Genomic DNA, 21,326 nt, shown 5'->3' on the forward strand with positions numbered 1-21,326 from the left:
GTTCTCTCCTAAATGACATAATAAGGCTTACGTAGCTGCAAGATGACCTATTCCCCCTAACTTAGGTATTAAATGGCCTATAATTAGCCTAGCTAGATACAAAATGGCTTAATAAGCATAGTTTGCTCCGGAATGACCTATTTTACCCAAGTTAGCTACGAAACAACCTATAGTTAGCTAGGGTTCCACCTAGATGACATAATTAGCTTAGTTAGCTCCTAAATGGTCTATTTAATAAAACATGACCTATACTTAGCTAATTATCCTCGAAATGACATAATTAGCTCCAAAAAGGCATTCTTAGCCAATTTAGCCCGAAGAAGGGAGCAAGAGGAGAAGAAAGAGGAAAAATGAGAGGAAGGAAGAAAAAGAAGAAGAGAAGAAGAAAAAAGGGGAAGGAGGAGGATAAGAAGAAGGAGAAGAAGGAGGAGAAGAAGGAGAAGGAGCTCCTCCTTCTCCTTCTTTACTTTCCTCCTTCTCCTTCTCCTTTTTCTTTTCTTCTTCTTCTCCTCTTCCTTCTCCTTCTCCTCCTCCTCCTCCTCCTCCTTCTTTTACTTCTTCTTCTCTTTCTCTTCTTCTACGTAGCTTAGACTCATCCAAGAAAGGCTAAATTGGCTAATTATCCTATAAAATGACATAATTAGCTTAGTTAGCTGCAAAATGACCTATTTAATAAAAAATGACCTACAGTTAGCTAAGTTCTCTCCTAAATGACATAATAGGGCTTACGTAGCTGCAAGATGACCTATTCCCCCTAACTTAGGTATTAAATGGCCTATAATTAGCCTAGCTAGATCTAAAATGGCTTAATAAGCATAGTTTGCTCCGGAATGACCTATTTTACCCAAGTTAGCTCCGAAACGACCTATAGTTAGCTAGGGTTCCACCTAGATGACATAATTAGCTTAGTTAGCTCCTAAATGGTCTATTTAATAAAACATGACCTATACTTAGCTAATTATCCTCGAAATGACTTAATTAGCTCCAAAAAGGCATTCTTAGCCAATTTAGCCCGAAGAAGGGGACAAGAGGAGAAGAAAGAGGAAAAATGAAAGGAAGGAAGAAGAAGAAGAGGAGAAGAAGAAGAAGGAGAGGGGGAGGATAAGAAGAAGGAGAAGAAGTTGAAGGAGCTCCTCCTTCTCCTTCTTCTTCCTCCTTCTCCTTCTCCTTCGTCTTTTCTTCTTCTTCTCCTCTTCCTTCTCCTTCTCCTCCTCTTCCTCCTTCTTTTACTTCTTCTTCTCTTTCTCTTCTTCTACGTAGCTTAGACTCATCCAAGAAAGGCTAAATTGGCTAATTATCCTACGAAATGACATAATTAGCTTAGTTAGCTGCAAAATGACCTATTTAATAAAAAAATGACCTACAGTTAGCTAAGTTCTCTCCTAAATGACATAATAAGGCTTACGTAGCTGCAAGATGACCTATTCCCCCTAACTTAGGTATTAAATGGCCTATAATTAGCCTAGCTAGATCCAAAATGGCTTAATAAGCATAGTTTGCTCCGGAATGACCTACTTTACCCAAGTTAGCTCCGAAACGACCTATAGTTAGCTATGGTTCCACCTAGATGACATAATTAGCTTAGTTAGCTCCTAAATGGTCTATTTAATAAAACATGACCTATACTTAGCTAATTATCCTCGAAATTACATAATTAGCTCCAAAAAGGCATTCTTAGCCAATTTAGCCCGAAGAAGGGGACAAGAGGAGAAGAAAGAGGAAAAATGAAAGGAAGGAAGAAGAACAAGAAGAGAAGAAGTAGAAGGATAAGGAGGAGGATAAGAAGAAGGAGAAGAAGGAGTAGAAGAAGGAGAAGGAGCTCCTCCTTCTCCTTCTTCTTCCTCCTTCTTCCTCCTTCTCCTTCTTCTTTTCTTCATCTTCTCCTCTTCCTTCTCCTTCTCCTCCTCCTCCTCCTCCTCCTTATTTTACTTCTTCTTATCTTTCTCTTCTTCTACGTAGCTTAGACTCATCCAAGAAAGGCTAAATTGGCTAATTATCCTATGAAAATGACATAATTAGCATAGTTGGCTCCAAAATGACCTATTTAATAAAAAATGACCTACAGTTAGCTAAGTTCTCTCCTAAATGACATAATAAGGCTTACGTAGCTGCAATATGACCTATTCCCCCCAACTTAGGTATTAAATGGCCTATAATTAGCCTATCTAGATCCAAAATGGCTTAAAAAGCATAGTTTGCTCCGGAATGATCTATTTTACCCAAGTTAGCTCGGAAACAACCTATAGTTAGCTAGGGTTCCACCTAGATGACATAATTAGCTTAGGTAGCTCCTAAATGGTCTATTTTCTAAAACATGACCTATACTTAGCTAATTATCCCCGAAATGACATAATTAGCTCCAAAAAGGCATTCTAAGCCAATTTAGCCCGAAGAAGGGGACAAGAGGAGAAGAAAGAGGAAAAATGAAAGGAAGGAAGAAGAAGAAGAGGAGAAGAAGAAGAAGGAGAGGGGGAGTATAAGAAGAAGGAGAAGAAGGAGGAGAAGAAGGAGAAGGAGCTCCTCCTTCTCCTTCTTCTTCCTCCTTCTTCCTCCTTCTCCTTCTCCTTCTTCTTTTCTTCTTCTTCTCCTCTTCCTTCTCCTTCTCCTCCTCCTCCTCCTTATTTTACTTCTTCTTCTCTTTCTCTTCTTCTACGTAGCTTAGACTCAGCCAAGAAAGGCTAAATTGGCTAATTATCCTACGAAATGACATAATTAGCTTAGTTAGCTCCAAAATGACCTATTTAATAAAAAATGACCTACAATTAGCTAAGTTCTCTCCTAAATGACATAATAAGGATTACGTAGCTGCAAGATGACCTATTCCCCCCAACTTAGGTATTAAATGGCATATAATTAGCCTAGCTAGATCCAAAATGGATTAATAAGCATATTTTGCTCCGGAATAACCTATTTTACCCAAGTTAGCTCCGAAACGACCTATCGTTAGCTAGGGTTCCACCTAGATGACATAATTAGCTTAGTTAGCTCCTAAATGGTCTATTTAATAAAACATGACCTATACTTAGCTAATTATCCTCGAAATGACATAATTAGCTCCAAAAAGGCATTATTAGCCAATTTAGCCCGAAGAAGGGGACAAGAAGAGAAAAAAGAGGAAAAATGAAAGGAAGGAAGGAAGAAGAAGAAGAGAAGAAGAAGAAGTAGGAGGAGGATAAGAAGAAGGAGAAGAAGGAGAAGGAGCTCCTCCTTCTCCTTCTTCTTCCTTCTTCTTCCTCCTTCTCCTTCTTCTTCCTTCTTCTTCCTCCTTCTCCTTCTCCTTCTTCTTTTCTTCTTCTTCTCCTCTTCCTTCTCCTTCTCCTCCTCCTCCTCCTCCTTTTTTTACTTCCTCTTCTCTTTCTCTTCTTCTACGTAGCTTAGACTCATCCAAGAAAGGCTAAATTGGCTAATTATCCTACGAAATAACATAATTAGCTTAGTTACCTCCAAAATGACCTATTTAATAAAAAATGACCTACAGTTAGCTAAGTTCTCTCCTAAGTGACATAATAAGGCTTACGTAGCTGCAAGATGACCTATTCCCCCTAACTTAGGTGTTAAATGGCCTATAATTAGCCTAGCTAGATCCAAAATGGCATAATAAGCATAGTTTGCTTCGGAATGACCTATTTTACCCAAGTTAGATCCGAAACGACCTATAGTTAGCTAGAGTTCCACCTGTATGACATAATTAGCTTAGTTAGCTCCTAAATGGTCTATTTAATAAAACATGACCTATACTTAGCTAATTATCCTCGAAATGACATAATTAGCTCAAAAAGGCATTCTAAGCCAATTTAGCCGAAGAAGGGGACAAGAGGACAAGAAAGAGGAAAAATGAAAGGAAGGAAGAAGAAGAAGAGGAGAAGAAGAAGAAGGAGAGGGGGGAGGATAAGAAGAAGGAGAAGAAGGAGGGGAAGAAGTAGAAGGAGCTCCTCCGTCTCCTTCTTCTTCCTCCTTCTTCCTCCTTCTCCTTCTCCTTCTTCTTTTCTTCTTCTTCTCCTCTTCCTTCTCCTTCTCCTCCTCCTCCTCCTCCTCCTCCTTCTTTTACTTCTTCTTCTCTTTCTCTTCTTCTACGTAGCTTAGACTCATCCAAGAAAGGCTAAATTGGCTAATTATCCTACGAAATGACATAATTAGCTTAGTTAGCTGCAAAATGACCTATTTAATAAAAAAAATGACCTACAGTTAGCTAAGTTCTCTCCTAAATGACATAATAAGGCTTACGTAGCTGCAAGATGACCTAGTCCCCCTAACTTAGGTATTAAATGGCCTATAATTAGCCTAGCTAGATTCAAAATGGCTTAATAAGCATAGTTTGCTCCGGAATGACCTATTTTACCCAAGTTAGCTCCGAAACGACCTATAGTTTGCTATGGTTCCACCTAGATGACATAATTAGCTTAGTTAGCTCCTAAATGGTCTATTTAATAAAACATGACCTATACTTAGCTAATTATCCTCGAAATTACATAATTAGCTCCAAAAAGGCAATTTTAGCCAATTTAGCCCGAAGAAGGGGACAAGAGGAGAAGAAAGAGGAAAAATGAAAGGAAGGAAAAAGAAGAAGAAGAAGAAGGGGAAGGAGGAGGATAAGAAGAAGGAGAAGAAGGAGAAGGAGCTGCTCCTTCTCCTTCTTTACTTTCCTCCTTCTTCCTCCTTCTCCTTCTCCTTCTTCTTTTCTTCTCCTTATCCTCTTCCTTCTCCTTCTCCTCCTCCTCCTCCTCCTCCTCCTCCACCTTCTTTTACTTCTTCTTCTCTTTCTCTTCTTCTACGTAGCTTAGACTCATCCAACAAAGGCTAAATTGGCTAATTACCCTACAAAATGACATAATTAGCTTAGTTAGCTGCAAAATGACCTATTTAATAAAAAATGACCTACAGTTAGCTAAGTTCTCTCCTAAATGACATAATAAGGCTTACGTACCTGCAAGATGACCTATTCCCCCTAACTTAGGTATTAAATGGCCTATAATTAGCCTAGCTAGATACAAAATGGCTTAATAAGCATAGTTTGCTCCGGAATGACCTATTTTACCCAAGTTAGCTCCGAAACGACCTATAGTTAGCTAGGGTTCCACCTAGATGACATAATTAGCTTAGTTAGCTCCTAAATGGTCTATTTAATAAAACATGACCTATACTTAGCTAATTATCCTCGAAATGACATAATTAGCTCCAAAAAGGCATTCTTAGCCAATTTAGCCCGAAGAAGGGGGCAAGAGGAGAAGAAAGAGGAAAAATGAAAGGAAGGAAGAAGAAGAAGAATAAGAGAAGAAGAAGAAGGAGAAGGAGGAGGATAAGAAGAAGGAGAAGAAGGAGAAGGAGCTCCTCCGTCTCCTTCTTTACTTTCCTCCTTCTTCCTCTCCTTCTTCTTTTCTTCTCCTTCTCCTCCTCCTCCTCCTCCTCCACCTTCTTTTACTTCTTCTTCTCTTTCTCTTCTTCTACGTAGCTTAGACTCATCCAAAAAAGGCTAAATTGGCTAGTTATCCTACGAAATAACATAATTAGCTTAGTTAGCTGCAAAATGACCTATTTAATAAAAAATGACCTACAGTTAGCTAAGTTCTCTCCTAAATGACATAATATGGCTTACGTAGCTGCAAGATGACCTATTCCCCCTAACTTAGGTATTAAATGGCCTATAATTAGCCTAGCTAGATACAAAATGGCTTAATAAGCATAGTTTGCTTCGGAATGACCTATTTTACCCAAGTTAGCTTCGGAACGACCTATAGTTAGCTAGGGTTCCACCTAGATGACATAATTAGCTTAGTTAGCTCCTAGATGGTCTATTTAATAAAACATGACCTATACTTAGCTAATTATCCTCGAAATGACATAATTAGCTCCAAAAAGGCAATTTTAGCCAATTTAGCTCGAAGAAGGGGACAAGAGGAGAAGAAAGAGGAAAAATGAAAGGAAGGAAAAAGAAGAAGAAGAAGAAGGGGAAGGAGGAGGATAAGAAGAAGGAGAAGAAGGAGAAGGAGCTGCTCCTTCTCCTTCTTTACTTTCCTCCTTCTTCCTCCTTCTCCTTCTCCTTCTTCTTTTCGTCTCCTTATCCTCTTCCTTCTCCTTCTCCTCCTCCTCCTCCTCCTCCACCTTCTTTTACTTCTTCTTTTCTTTCTCTTCTTCTACGTAGCTTAGACTCATCCAAGAAAGGCTAAATTGGCTAATTACCCTACGAAATGACATAATTAGCTTAGTTAGCTGCAAAATGACCTATTTAATAAAAAATGACCTACAGTTAGCTAAGTTCTCTCCTAAATGACATAATAAGGCTTACGTAGCTGCAAGATGACCTATTGCCCCTAACTTAGGTATTAAATGGCCAATAATTAGCCTAGCTAGATACAAAATGGCTTAATAAGCATAGTTTGCTCCGGAATGACCTATTTTACCCAAGTTAGCTCCGAAACGACCTATAGTTAGCTAGGGTTCCACCTAGATGACATAATTAGCTTAGTTAGCTCCTAAATGGTCTATTTAATAAAACATGACCTATACTTAGCTAATTATCCTCGAAATGACATAATTAGCTCCAAAAAGGCATTCTTAGCCAATTTAGCCCGAAGAAGGGGGCAAGAGGAGAAGAAAGAGGAAAAATGAAAGGAAGGAAGAAGAAGAAGAATAAGAGAAGAAGAAGAAGGAGAAGGAGGAGGATAAGAAGAAGGAGAAGAAGGGGAAGGAGCTCCTCCTTCTCCTTCTTTACTTTCCTCCTTCTTCCTCTCCTTCTTCTTTTCTTCTCCTTCTCCTCTTCCTTCTCCTTCTCCTCCTCCTCCTCCTCCTCCACATTCTTTGACTTCTTCTTCTCTTTCTCTTCTTCTACGTAACTTAGACTCATCCAAAAAAGGCTAAATTGGCTAGTTATCCTACGAAATAACATAATTAGCTTAGTTAGCTGCAAAATGACCTATTTAATAAAAAATGACCTACAGTTAGCTAAGTTCTCTCCTAAATGACATAATATGGCTTACGTAGCTGCAAGATGACCTATTCCCCCTAACTTAGGTATTAAATGGCCTATAATTAGCCTAGCTAGATACAAAATGGCTTAATAAGCATAGTTTGCTCCGGAATGACCTATTTTACCCAAGTTAGCTCCGAAACGACCTATAGTTAGCTAGGGTTCCACCTAGATGACATAATTAGCTTAGTTAGCTCCTAAATGGTCTATTTAATAAAACATGACCTATACTTAGCTAATTATCCTCGAAATGACATAATTAGCTCCAAAAAGGCAATGTTAGCCAATTTAGCCCGAAGAAGGGGACAAGAGGAGAAGAAAGAAGAAAAATGAAAGGAAGGAAAAAGAAGAAGAAGAAGAAGGGGAAGGAGGAGGATAAGAAGAAGGAGAAGAAGGAGAAGGAGCTGCTCCTTCTCCTTCTTTACTTTCCTCCTTCTTCCTCCTTCTCCTTCTCCTTCTTCTTTTCTTCTCCTTATCCTCTTCCTTCTCCTTCTCCTCCTCCTCCTCCTCCTCCACCTTCTTTTACTTCTTCTTCTCTTTCTCTTCTTCTACGTAGCTTAGACTCATCCAAGAAAGGCTAAATTGGCTAATTACCCTACGAAATGACATAATTAGCTTAGTTAGCTGCAAAATGACCTATTTAATAAAAAATGACCTACAGTTAGCTAAGTTCTCTCCTAAATGACATAATAAGGCTTACGTAGCTGCAAGATGACCTATTCCCCCTAACTTAGGTATTAAATGGCCTATAATTAGCCTAGCTAGATACAAAATGGCTTAATAAGCATAGTTTGCTCCGGAATGACCTATTTTACCCAAGTTAGCTCCGAAACGACCTATAGTTAGCTAGGGTTCCACCTAGATGACATAATTAGCTTAGTTAGCTCCTAAATGGTCTATTTAAAAAAACATGACCTATACTTAGCTAATTATCCTCGAAATGACATAATTAGCTCCAAAAAGGCAATCTTAGCCAATTTAGCCCGAAGAAGGGGACAAGAGCAGAAGAAAGAGGAAAAATGAAAGGAAGGAAGAAGAAGAAGAAGAAGAGAAGAAGAAGGAGAAGGAGAAGGAGGAGGATAAGAAGAAGGAGAAGAAGGAGGAGAAGAAGGAGAAGGAGCTCCTCCTTCTCCTTCTTTACTTTCCTCCTTCTTCCTCCTTCTCCTTCTCCTTCTTATTTTCTTCTTCTTCTCCTCTTCCTTCTCCTTCTCCTCCTTCTCCTCCTCCTCCTCCTTCTTTTACTTCTTCTTCTCTTTCTCTTCTTCTACGTAGCTTAGACTCATCCAAGAAAGGCTAAATTGGCTAATTATCCTACGAAATGACATAATTAGCTTAGTTAGCTCCAAAATGACCTATTTAATAAAAAATGACCTATAGTTAGCTAAGTTCTCTCCTAAATGACATAATAAGGCTTACGTAGCTGCAAGATGACCTATTTCCCCTAACATAGGTATTAAATGGCCTATGATTAGCCTAGCTATATCCAAAATGGCTTAATAAGCATAGTTTGCTCTGGAATGACCTATTTTACCCAAGTTAGCTCCGAAACAACCTATAGTTAGCTAGGGTTCCACCTAGATGACATAATTAGCTTAGTTAGCTCCTAAATGGTCTATTTAATAAAACATGACCTATACTTAGCTAATTATCCTCGAAATGACATAATTAGCTCCAAAAAGGCATTCTTAGCCAATTTAGCCCGAAGAAGGGAGCAAGAGGAGAAGAAAGAGGAAAAATGAGAGGAAGGAAGAAGAAGAAGAAGAGAAGAAGAAGAAGGGGAAGGAGGAGGATAAGAAGAAGGAGAAGAAGGAGGAGAAGAAGGAGAAGGAGCTCCTCCTTCTCCTTCTTTACTTTCCTCCTTCTCCTTCTCCTTCTCCTTTTTCTTTTCTTCTTCTTCTCCTCTTCCTTCTCCTTCTCCTCCTCCTCCTCCTCCTCCTTCTTTTACTTCTTCTTCTCTTTCTCTTCTTCTACGTAGCTTAGACTCATCCAAGAAAGGCTAAATTGGCTAATTATCCTATGAAATGACATAATTAGCTTAGTTAGCTAAGTTCTCTCATAAATGACATAATAGGGCTTACGTAGCTACAAGATGACCTATTCCCCCTAACTTAGGTATTAAATGGCCTATAATTAGCCTAGCTAGATCTAAAATTGCTTAATAAGCATAGTTAGCTCCGGAATGACCTATTTTACCCAAGTTAGCTCCGAAACGACCTATAGTTAGCTAGGGTTCCACCTAGATGACATAATTAGCTTATTTAGCTCCTAAATGGTCTATTTAATAAAACATGACCTATACTTAGCTAATTATCCTCGAAATGACATAATTAGCTCCAAACAGGCATTCTTAGCCAATTTAGCCCGAAGAAGGGGACAAGAGGAGAAGAAAGAGGAAAAATGAAAGGAAGGAAGAAGAAGAAGAAGAGAAGAAGAAGAAGGAGAAGGAGGAGGATAAGAATAAGGAGAAGAAGGAGGAGAAGAAGGAGAAGGAGCTCCTCCTTCTCCTTCTTTACTTTCCTCCTTCTTCCTCCTTCTCCTTCTCCTTCTTCTTTTCTTCTTCTTCTCCTCTTCCTTCTCCTTCTCCTCCTCCTCCTCCTCCTTATTTTACTTCTTCTTGTCTTTCTCTTCTTCTACGTAGCTTAGACTCATCCAAGAAAGGCTAAATTGGCTAATTATCCTACGAAATGACATAGTTAGCTTAGTTAGCTCCAAAATGACCTATTTAATAAAAAATGACCTACAGTTAGCTAAGTTCTCTCTTAAATGACATAATAAGGCTTACGTAGCTGCAAGATGACCTATTCCCCTAACTTAGGTATTAAATGGCCTATAATTAGCCTAGCTAGATCCAAAATGGCTTAATAAGCATAGTTTGCTCCGGAATGACCTATTTTACCCAAGTTAGCTCCGAAACGACCTATAGTTAGCTAGGGTTCTACCTAAATGACATAATTAGCTTATTTAGCTCCTAAATGGTCTATACTTAGCTAATTTCTCTCCGAAATAACCTATATATACACTTCTTCATCTAGTATTATTCTTCTAACTTTCTTATTTGTCATTTTGCATAGTACCTTCACTTCACGGGAAGCTTGGATTATATTGATGGAATGCTTGAAGATGATTTCTTGTATCATGGCTTGTATTGAAACTATTGTAGTATATGGATATATATGAAACTTTGTATGCATGTGGATGAAACTGGTGTAATATATGATTTGGTACGGATGCAACTTGCATAATATGTATGCACTATGGAAGAAAGTTATTTTAATATGGTTATGAGTACGGAAAGAAATTTATTTATGTCAAATATATATATATATATATATATATATATGTATATATATATATACATATATATATATACATATATATACATATATATATATATCCTGATTATTGTTAAAAATGCTGGATATAATAAAAAATAAATTAAAAAGGGGCTGGTTCCCCCCTTTGCCGTCTGCCCCCGCATGGCAAAGGGGTGTAGGCAGACGGCAAAGGGGGGAATCTACCCCCTCTCTCTCCCCTCTTTGTCGTTTGCCCCCACATGGCAAAGGGGGGTGGGCAGACGGCAAAGGGGTGAATCAGCCCCCTCTCTCCCCTCTTTGTCGTTTGCCCCCACATGGCAAAGGGGGCGGGGGATGGCAGACGACAAAGAGAGGAGGCCTGCCGTTAACACTTAACGGGGTCGTTGCAGTATATGTCATCCCAGTTAATTTGTCGTCTGCCCCCTCATGGCAAAGATTCTTTGTCGTCCGCTTTACAAAAGCAGACGGCAAAGAACCTCTTCACCGGATTTTTTTACCGTCTAGTTTGCCGTCTGCTGACCGACGGCAAAGCCTTTGCCGTCCATGGTTCCCCCCTTTGCCGTCCGCCGTGGCAGACGGCAAATTTCTGAATTTCAGTAGTGCTAGTAATGGCATGCTCTTGAACCAGGCGCACATATCGCGCGCGATGGATAAAGTGAGCGGATAGGTGTCGGCCCGATACTCGACCATCCTCTACCAGTCTTGGTCGTTGCCATCAATGATGATGGTACGCGGCGACGGGCAGTTGGGGATTTGAGAGATAGATATATAAGTGTTTCTGGAGAAAACGAGGATGGATGCGACGAGACAGAGAGAGACGAGAAAGGAGTGATGGAGTAGGCGCGACTATTGAATAATGCTGCGGCGATTTGGCTACTCGGTGCATGTGACTGACAAGTGGGACCGCTGGGTCTACACCTGATGTGTGGTGACAAAGGGGAGCACATGTTGTTTTCACCAAATGCAAGGGAGTTATACAAAAAAAGCAGTACCACACGACGACAATAAAGCGAGGGACCGCGGAGTGTTCCTAAAAAAATCATAATGTATTACTTATTCGCATGTATAGAAATTGTATGGGTAGTGTTTTTCGAGTAGCAGTATTAAGTCGTAGTGCGAAAGAGACTTTGAACGAGGAAACGTGTAATCTTCCCATGTGTGATCGACTCACCCTCTCCTCGATCCAACGGCCCATCCAACGTCACGGGAGGAGCAACAACGTGAACATGCGCTCGCTATCTTTTTTATTTTGAACATAGTATAAATGCAAGCTTTTATATACACCCGCATATACTCACCTCTATGAAAACACCCACGCATATGCTACCTATATGAACATCTTCAAAAGGCTGAGACGACATATCCTCTTAAGATTAGAAATCATCGTAGACGCCTCGTCGTCGACGAAAACGTCTCATTCCATTAAAACCGTATCGCGAGAAATCTTAAAATAAATCCAAAAAAAAAAACAGCAGGACTTTAAATTTAATGGACTAAAAATAACATTGTCCTTCTAACCATTTAACCATACATTGGTTTGCAAAAAAGTGCGCTCGTTATCTTGTCCGCTTTGTTTCTTGTTCCACCTTTTGTCGTTGAAGCAAATCCACACAGCTAACTTCTAAAGATATTCTTGCCAGCTGTTATGTACGTATGATTCAGTAGCCACATCACGAGAAACAAGTCCAGCTCCCGAGCAATAGAATACGATGTCGTTCTCCAGGAAAAAAACAATACAATATGGGAGTAGGAGACAGATTTCCCGGTGTGAAAGCAAATGGTGGACGCAGGATGGCGCCGGGCCAGATCACGACACGCTACATATTATGCACGTGGTCCATGACGCATTGAACCGGCGGAATATATTTACATATATACACGCAATGGGGTGGGGTGTTGGTTTCCTCGAACGAGCCCCCTTTCGCCCAACCTTTTTCCGCCCCGGCAAGTTGATCTTTCAGCAAGCTAAAAAAAGAGAAGCTGAGCTTTCAGCAGCTAGAGAAATATAGTCGATCTTGCAAGCAGCAACGAGCGTTTAATTTCCCCCTCCTGCATCCGATAGCTACGTGCACTACATCGTCCTCCACCACCCAACCCCATCCGTGGAAAAACCCACATGCTCCTCATTGATGCTGCCATCTTAACTGAAACAGAACCAATCAATCTTTCCAACCTCACATCGGACGAGCGACGACCTTTTATAGAACATGTGCGCATCACTAAATGAAACGTGCGTCCCGCTTTATTCTAATTTCTTGCGAGGAATTATTGTTTAGCATCTGCAGGAACTTTCCTTAGGACGACTTGATTGATTTTAAAATAGGTTTGTCGACTCAGTCTCTTAAAGATTCTTATCAAAATGAGATTTGCATACGTACGTTCATAGAAATGAGTGTATGTACATATGTATGCGTTTGTGTTGTGTTAAAAGAAACATGTTCGCTGTTTCAGTTTCTAAACAGTTTTCAACAGTTAATCTTCGTTTTCAGTTTACTGCAAGCATCCTCTAAAAGAGGTTTCACAAAAGCACAACAAAATATTTCTTGGCAGAAGTTAAGTACTGTACCACTAAAGTTTAATGCAATCATTCGAAATTTTTATTCTGTGGGGATCTGAATTCATTCCTGTGTGTACATCAGATTCATATGATCATCGTATGTATGGACATGTACAAAGTGGATGTATATGAATATTATTTGCTTTTTTACACGAGGGTGTTACCATTTACCAATTACCACTAGCTAGCTAAAAGAAGATGATCGGTTCTCGGCTGTAGCTGCGTCGTGCAGGCCGTTGCCTGTGGTCTCCACCTTCCTCCTCCTCACCGTCACCTTGAGCCCGCCGTCCATATGGGAAGTGAGCAGCGGCAGGAACGCCGGCGTGCGGCCCTCGTCGACGGGGCGGAGATCGAACCGACGGAGTATGGCGCCGGCGACGAACTTCATCTGCACAAAGGCCATCTCCCTGCCCAGGCATGTCCGCGGGCCGCCCTGGAACACCGGGTACTTGAAGGGAGACACGCCGCCAGACGCCGCGAGGCCGTCCGCCGGCAGTGTGAGCCACCTCTCCAGGCTGAACTCGCGGGCGTCGGAGCCCCAGATGGCCTCCATCCTCCCCATCCCGTACTGGAAGTATGTGACCCGGTCGCCGAGCCCGACACGGGTGCCGTCCGGCAGCACGTCTGCCGCCGCCGCGTGCTTCGAGTCCCACGCCACCGGCGGGTACAGTCGCATCGTCTCGCTAAGCGCGGCGTGGAGCACTCGCATCCTGCGGAAGTCGTCGAGGTCGAAGCCTTCGCCGGCGTAGGTGCCGTTGCTGCTGTCCCGTCTCATGCTCGTGATCTCCTCCAGGACGTCTCGCTCCACGTCCCGGTGGCGCATCAGCAGCCAGAAGAACCAGGTCAGCGCCGACGACGTCGTGTCGCGCCCGGCCATGATGAAGCTGATCACCATGTCACGGATATCCTCGTCGGCGTAGCCGCAATCGATCATCCGCGACAGCAGGTCGTTCCTCACGTCGCCGGCGTTGACCAGGAAGCGCTCCTTTTTGCGGCTCCGGATGAGATCCATGACGGCCTCGTGGATAACCTTGACCTCCTCGCGGAGCCGCCGCTCCGAGCCGATGTTCAGCGCGCGCTTGATCTTCCACACGGCGGCCAGCGGCGCAGCCCCACGCCTGGCGATGATGCCGGCGGCGGCGTCGAAGGCGGTGGCCAGCCTCGGCGCGGGCAATGCCGGGTCGAGGCATCCCGGGTCAACGCCCAGCGAGACACGGGAGATGACGTCGAACGCGAACCGGCGGAGGAGATCCTGCATGTCGACGGCGCCGCCGCCCGGCTCAGCGGCCGCGTCCAGCGCCGGGACGAGGCGGTCGAGCGCCTCTGCCTCGAGCACGGCAATCTCCAGTTCACGGAGCGTGCGCGCCGAGAACTCGTGGCTGACCAGCTTCCGCTGGGCGTACCACTTGTCGCCGTCGACGTTGAAGATGCCATTGCCGAGCAGGTCGCCGAGCACGTCGGTGAAAGGCTTCCCCTTGGGGTAGTTGCCGAAGTTGCCCAGGAGGATGTACTCGACGTTGGCCGGGTTCGCGGTCACCACGGTCCGGCGCGCGCCCAGGCGGTCAACGACGATCGTCTGGGTGGGCGAGGCCGACAGCATCTCGGTGTACCAGTCGAGGAGGCGCCGCCGGTTCTCGTAGAAGGCGACGAGGCAGCCGATGACCGGGTAGCTTCTTGGGCCATGGCCGGCGCTGCTGGTAGAACTAAATCGGAGCAAGTAGAGAAGAAACAGGAGGCAACACGCCACAAACTGAAAGCAAAGCATGTAAGGTACCATCCTGTATCCCGATCTAGTGAATATAGTCAGAACAAAGGAGGTAGGGCTGGACGAGGCACCACACAGTATTTGTCGACATATATATACCAAGTACCTGCTCGCGCTTTGCTGCTCTTTTTCTTTTCCCACCGGAAAGCGATGGCTATATATTTATTATTAAGTAGCGTCATAAAATTTTAAAAAAACATTCTTACCTTTTATATTAAAATCTATTAAGAGAGTTATTTCTGGAATATTGTACTACCATGTAAAGTTTACATTCATAAGCATAAATACCGTTCAAGTGCCCCAATAAGTTGGACGTTAAATTTTGTTACATTAGTACAGTTCCAACATAATTAAGAAAATTTGAATTGTCACATAATTTGGCAGTTACAACTTAATCATGTAACGTGTTAATTAATAGTTATTGTCGTTCTCTTTTTTTCTAATGTGAAATTACTTTATGTATGACTAGTAAACATGCCCAGCGAAAAAGGTAATTAGCATGTTCATCAAATCGTTCATCAGCGCGACATACAACATCTAAACAGTGCCATCGGAAGAGAGGGAGGTGTCCACCAAAACGTTCATCAGCGTGGCACCCTAACATCCGAAAGGTGCTACCGAAGGCGTACGCCAAAGACGCATTAAGAACTATTTAAACCTTTGACATCTCTTTTATATGACACTTCTAATCACACTCAGCCTGTTGGATTACCGTTCGGTATATTCTGTTACCGCATTTACCGACACCCCTCCCCCTCCCCCTCCCCCAATGAAAAATATTCATACCGAGCAAAAAATCCCTTTTTTTTTTTGAAAATTTTGAAATCAAGCGCTCTACTTCTGGTTAAATAAATGGCATCTCTTTTACGGTAGCAGAATTGATTATAGCCTAGTGGCAACGATATGTTTGTCTCAGCGGAATCTTGCCACCGCGAACTTGCGATATATTTTTAAAGTGGCAACAATGGGTGAACAGCCTCTGTGATAGGACAAGGCTAATGACATTTGAGAATTAAACAATTATCTATATAAACTTGAAAAAAAATTGAATTCAACATTTAATTTTAAATTTCGCTCTTTTTTTGATATTTCGTTGTTTCCGTGGTAATCGAGGATTAGGATGCGCCTTGAGAAAATAGGTCCGCTCGGGGTAGAAACCTTGATCATACCATACATGAATAAATCAAAGCACATCAAAGTCACTCAGTCGACTATCTATATAAATCGTACTTCCATCTATTTTTACGAAGCTTAATTTTCAATGCAGCTGCGGTAAAATGGGAGCATTTTTAAAGCTTAGTTATGGAAGCACATTTTTTCTAATTGTATATAGCCATAGAAACCTTCACGCATTCCTTTTCTATTTAACCCGTTTTTCTTCTTTTATTGACCAACATATTACCCAATCGGTAATTTTATTGGGTCATTTTTATCTAATTGGATGTAGCCCACCGAAGCCTTTCCATCCATTTTTATTTTATCAATTTTTTTAATTTTTATTGACCTGCCATGCAACCCACAATTAATTTAGTTTTATCGGGTCTTTCTCTGTTTTATTGGGACCGCATCACACTTTATGTCTTCATCGGGTCTTTATTTCTTTTATTGGCATGTGAACCACATGTACGCATAACATGTTAAGTAGGTATAGATATAATAGGCATTTTCAAAATACGATAGATAAACAAGATAAGAGTGCATCCTGAAGATAACTTTAAAAATAATCAACATGCAGCATAAGAGCATGTTTGGTATCTACACATTTTTTTCGAAGGATTTTCATATATAACATGTTTAATTTAAAGTTATGGTTTAAAAAGTATAAAAAAAATTACACTTGAATCTCACAAAAATTCTTTTTAACAATAGAGTAGCTTGGGTGAGACAACCTTATCCTACGCTGGCGGATATTAGAGAAAAAAGCAGAAAAAGGGATAAATTGGGATTCAAACCCGCGTCTCGTGGATGGAGCAGCAAAGCTCAAACCACCACGTTAATTGGATGCTTATGAAGAGCTCACATTAAATAATTTAAAGCCGATGGGGACCTGTGAATCGTTTTTATCCACTTATGGGTGAGATGAGGATAATTATTGACAACTTCGAAAGCAATTTCTATGACAGACGATCAAAAACAATAACCTTTTAATTATTATTATTATTATTATTATTATCATATATTATATAGATAGAGAGTAGTATATCAGACGTTAGTGTGATGTTACATTGAAGGTCAAAATGCTGCATCTAGATGCAATCATCCGAACTACTCTGCAGCCGACGCTCGGTGCACTTGAGTTCCTACCCATTCATGGTTGAATCCATAATATCGTCTAAAAATCGGCTGAACAGTATTGCCCATATAGCAGCGCACTACAATCAGCATGCTTATCCAATGTAATATCTGAGTCGTGTAATTTGTCCTTTCATAAAAGACAGCATTTCATTAAGGGACGTGTATTTTTGTTTTTGACGGAACCTTGTGAGAGGGCTAGCTCTGACATTGCATTAAAAAGTAGATAATTGATTCAGTTGTTAAGAAAAAATGGATTAACAAACTCACAAAATGATCCAGTTTATAAGAAAAATCAGGTCAAAAAAGCGCACACGCAATGTACCCTCGTCGACCATCCAACCCAAAACTACAATTGCAACAAGCACACACCACAAGCTCCGAAGCCGCTGCCCCGACATCCCCTGCATGCTCGTGAGCCGCATCGTTGCACGGCACACACACCTCGTAAGCACGAGATGCCCGCCCGCAGACCACAAACGTTGCGCCAGACATCCGGTGCCGCCACCCCGATGTGCCAGCCAGACCGACCCCACAGACCGGGTTGATCGAGCCAACGAACTCGCTACCCTTGTAGCAGGAGGTTGCCACCCATACCATATTGAGCGACGGGTCTACCCCATAGGACCGGCGCTGCATGGCCATTCGAGGTTGCCGCCTCGGCGTACATCCACCGTCCAGGGCCACCGCCCCGGCATCCGCCACCCTCACCACAAAGCAACCCTGCAATTGTCGTAAACCCGCCACCCCATAAGTGTCAAAGTTCCAAGGCAATGCCTCCAAGGATAACGACATAGGTGCCGTCGTTGCCCACTCCGATGGAGCTTGGGTTTTCACCCGGAGATCACATGACACTCGTGGCGGTAGAGGTAGCTCCACAATGAGGCCTCCAGGAAGGAATGCAACGCCATCATCGACACCGACCAAGCAAGTGCAAGGCATTCGCCCAGAGCACCTCCTTTGACGTCGAGCCACACAAGAAAGCCCATAGTGTCGTGATTTTGTCACGACATATGTCCTCGTGAAAGGACTTAGTGGCAAGGCCATCGCAACTCTGTGCGACTCAAAGTGGTTAATCGGGAACGAGAGGCGAGTTTACCCAGGTTCGGCCCCTCCGACGGAGGTAAAAGCCTACGTCCTGCTTTGTGTGTATTGATGATGAAATTGATTACAAGGGTGCGGATTCGCCCGACCTAGCTCTCGGTCGATTATTACTTGACCCTATTGGCTCTGGAGACTCATCTTTATATACACGTCGAGACCCCATTTTAAAATAATCCGGGTCACGTTATGATTCGTGACCCGGTATGTCTCTAACTTGCCTTGCCTTTGAAGCAAGGTTATCTCCTGCCTATTGATACGTCTCCAACGTATCTATAATTTTTGATGGTTTCATGATGTTATCTTGTCAAACTTTGAATGTTTTATATGCCTTTTATATCTTTTTTGGGACTAACCTATTAATTCAGTGCCAAGTGCCAGTTCTTGTTCTTTCCATGTTTTTGACCCTTTTTCAGGCGGAGTCCAAACGGAATAATTCTTTCACGATGATTTTTTATGGACAATATCAAAAATACCGGAAGAAAAAGATACCGGAGGGGGGTCCCGAGGAAGCCACAAGCCCTGTCGGCGCCCCCCAGGCCGCACCAACCAAGCTTGTGGGCCCCTCAGGGGCCCACTTGACGCAACTCCACCGCCATCTGGTCCTATAAATCCAGAAACCTCCAGAAAGAAACCTAGATCGGGAGTTCTGCCGCCGCAAGCCTCTGTAGCCACCAAAAACGAAACTAGAACCCGTTCCGGCACCCTGCCGGAGGGGGAATCCATCTCCGGTGGGCATCTTCATCATCCCGGCGATCTCCATGATGAGGAGGGAGTACTTCTCCCTCGGGGCTGAGGGTACGTGTTCTTGAGATGTCTTGATCTCGATGTACCCTGGGCTTTGCTACTATAGTTGGATCTTATGATGTTCTTCCCCCTCTCCCTTCTTGTAATGAATTGAGTTTCCCCTTTGGAGTTATCTTATCGGTTTGAGTCTTTGAGAACACTTGATGTATGTCTTGCACGTGCCTATCTGCTGTGATAAACTTGCGGGTTCGTGACATTGGGAACCTATGCATATGGGTTGGCACACGTGGATTCATGTGAGTACTTGATGTATGTTTTGGTGATCAACTTGCGGGTTCGTGACATTGGGAACCTATGCACAGGGGTTGGCACACGTTTTGACTCTCTCGTAGAAACTTTGGGGCACTCTTTGAAGTTCTATGTGTTGGTTGAATAGATGATTCTGAGATTGTGTGATGCATATCGTATAATCATACCCACGGATACTTGAGGTGACAATGGAGTATCTAGGTGACATTAGGGTCTTGGTTGATAAGTATCTTAAGGTGTTATTCTAGCACGAACTCTATGAAAGATTGAACGGAAAGAATAGCTTCGTGCTATTTTACTACGGACTCTTGAATAGATCGATCAGAAAGAATAACTTTGTGGTGGTTTTGTACCCGACAATAATCTCTTCGTTTGTTCTCCGCTATTAGTGACTTTGGAGTGACTCTTTGTTGTATGTTGAGGGCTAGTTATATGATCCAATTATGTTATCATTGTTAAGAGAACTTCACTAGTGAAAGTATGAACCCTAGGCCTTGTTTCCACGCATTGCAATACCGTTCGTGCTCAACTTTGTTACTAGTTACCTTGATGTTTTTTTAATTTCAGATTACAAAAACCTATATCTACCATCCATATTGCACTTGTATCACCATCTCTTCGCCGAACTAGTGCACCTATACAATTTACCATTGTATTGGGTGTGTTGGGGACACAAGAGACTCTTTGTTATTTGGTTGCAGGGTTTCTTGAGAGAGACCATATTCATCCTACGCCTCCCACGGATTGATAAACCATAGGTCACCCACTTGAGGAAAAATTGCTACTATCCTACAAACCTCTGCACTTGGAGGCCCAACAACGTCTACAAGGAGTAGGTTGCGTAGTAGACATCAAGTTCTTTTTTGGCGCCGTTCCCGGGGAGGTTAGCGCTTGAAGGTATATCTTTATATCTTGCAATCGAATATTTTTGTTTCTTGTTCTTTCGCTAGAAAACTACAAAAATGGAATTGAGGATGCCTCATATGCTCCATCTTTTCAATGTCTTTCGTGAGCATGATGGGAAGGAAAATTGTGCTCAAGTGCTGAAAGAAGAATTACATAGAATGCTTGGCATAGAATATGTGAATGATGAGCATGATTGCAATGTTGTTAGCACAAATTCTTTGAATACCCATGATGCTAATGATATGCAAAGCCACAAGCTTGGGGATGCTATATTTGATGAAGATGATCTTTTTAGTTCTTCCAGTTTGAATGATCAAAATCATTTTGATGAAAGCATGCCCCCTATCTATGATGATTATTGTGAGGATACTTATGCTTTGAATAAGAGGAATGATAAAACTTGTCATACTTTCGAAAACCCCTTTGCTAAACCTTGCTTTTCCATTGTGGACACAATTTGTAGTGCTCAAGTCTTTCGATACTCCCACTACTATTCTTGAGAATATATTTCCTTATGTGGAGAGTAGTAAAATTCCTATGCTTGTAGATCATGAAAAGAAAGCCTTAGGTGCTGGTTATATTGTTGAATTCATTCATGATGCTACTGAAAATTACTATGAGAGAGGATCATATGCTTCTACTTATTGCAATAGTATCAAGCTTCCTCTCCATATGTTGAAATTTTTGAAGCTATGCTTGTTTTGCCTTCCTATGCTAGTTGATTCTTGCTCCCATAAATTGTTTGATCACAAAATCCCTATGCATAGGAAGTGGGTTAGACTTAAATGTGCTAGCCATTTGCTCCATGATGCTCTCTTTGTGTTTCAATCCTTACCTTTTATGTGAGCATCATTGAAATCAATGCCTAGCTAAGGGCGTTAAACGATAGCGCTTGTTGGGAGGCAACCCAATGAATAAATTTTTCTTTTGTTTTTGCTTCCTGTTTTGTTTTCTCCACACCATCATAATTCTTTTATGATTGTGTCTTTTGTGTTTCTTTTTGTGTTTGTGCCAAGAAAAACCGTTATGATTAGTCTTGGTGATGATTGTTTGATCATGCTGGAAAAAGACAGAAACTTTCTGCTCACGAAAAGAATTTTCATTTTTATTATGTAAGAGCTTTTGAGTTGATTATTTTTGCTGCTGATTTCTATGAAATTTCTTCAGACGTTCGTAAGTTTTTAGATTTTTTGAAGTACGAGAAGTATACGAAGTATACAGATTGCTACAGACTGGTCTGCTGTTAACAGATTCTGTTTTTGTTGAGTTGGTTGCTTATTTTGATGAAACTATGGATAGTATCGGAGGGTACTAGCCATGGAAAGGTGAAAATACAGCAACCCAACACCAACATAAGTAGAATTTAAGTTG

General features: G+C 41.9%; 1 protein-coding gene across 1 annotated transcript; it reads right to left on the reverse strand.

The window, feature by feature from the left end:
• Window positions 1-12,852: 12,852 nt before the first annotated feature.
• Window positions 12,853-14,658, reverse strand: LOC123417549 (cytochrome P450 94B3-like). The gene has a single exon (XM_045106907.1). The coding sequence runs from the start codon at window positions 14,610-14,612 to the stop codon at window positions 13,020-13,022; it is 1,593 nt and encodes a 530-aa protein (XP_044962842.1). The 5' UTR covers window positions 14,613-14,658; the 3' UTR covers window positions 12,853-13,019.
• Between the last annotated feature and the right edge of the window lie 6,668 nt (window positions 14,659-21,326).

Source organism: Hordeum vulgare, chromosome 1H, assembly GCF_904849725.1.
Source record: "Hordeum vulgare subsp. vulgare chromosome 1H, MorexV3_pseudomolecules_assembly, whole genome shotgun sequence".
Classification (NCBI taxonomy): domain Eukaryota; kingdom Viridiplantae; phylum Streptophyta; class Magnoliopsida; order Poales; family Poaceae; genus Hordeum; species Hordeum vulgare.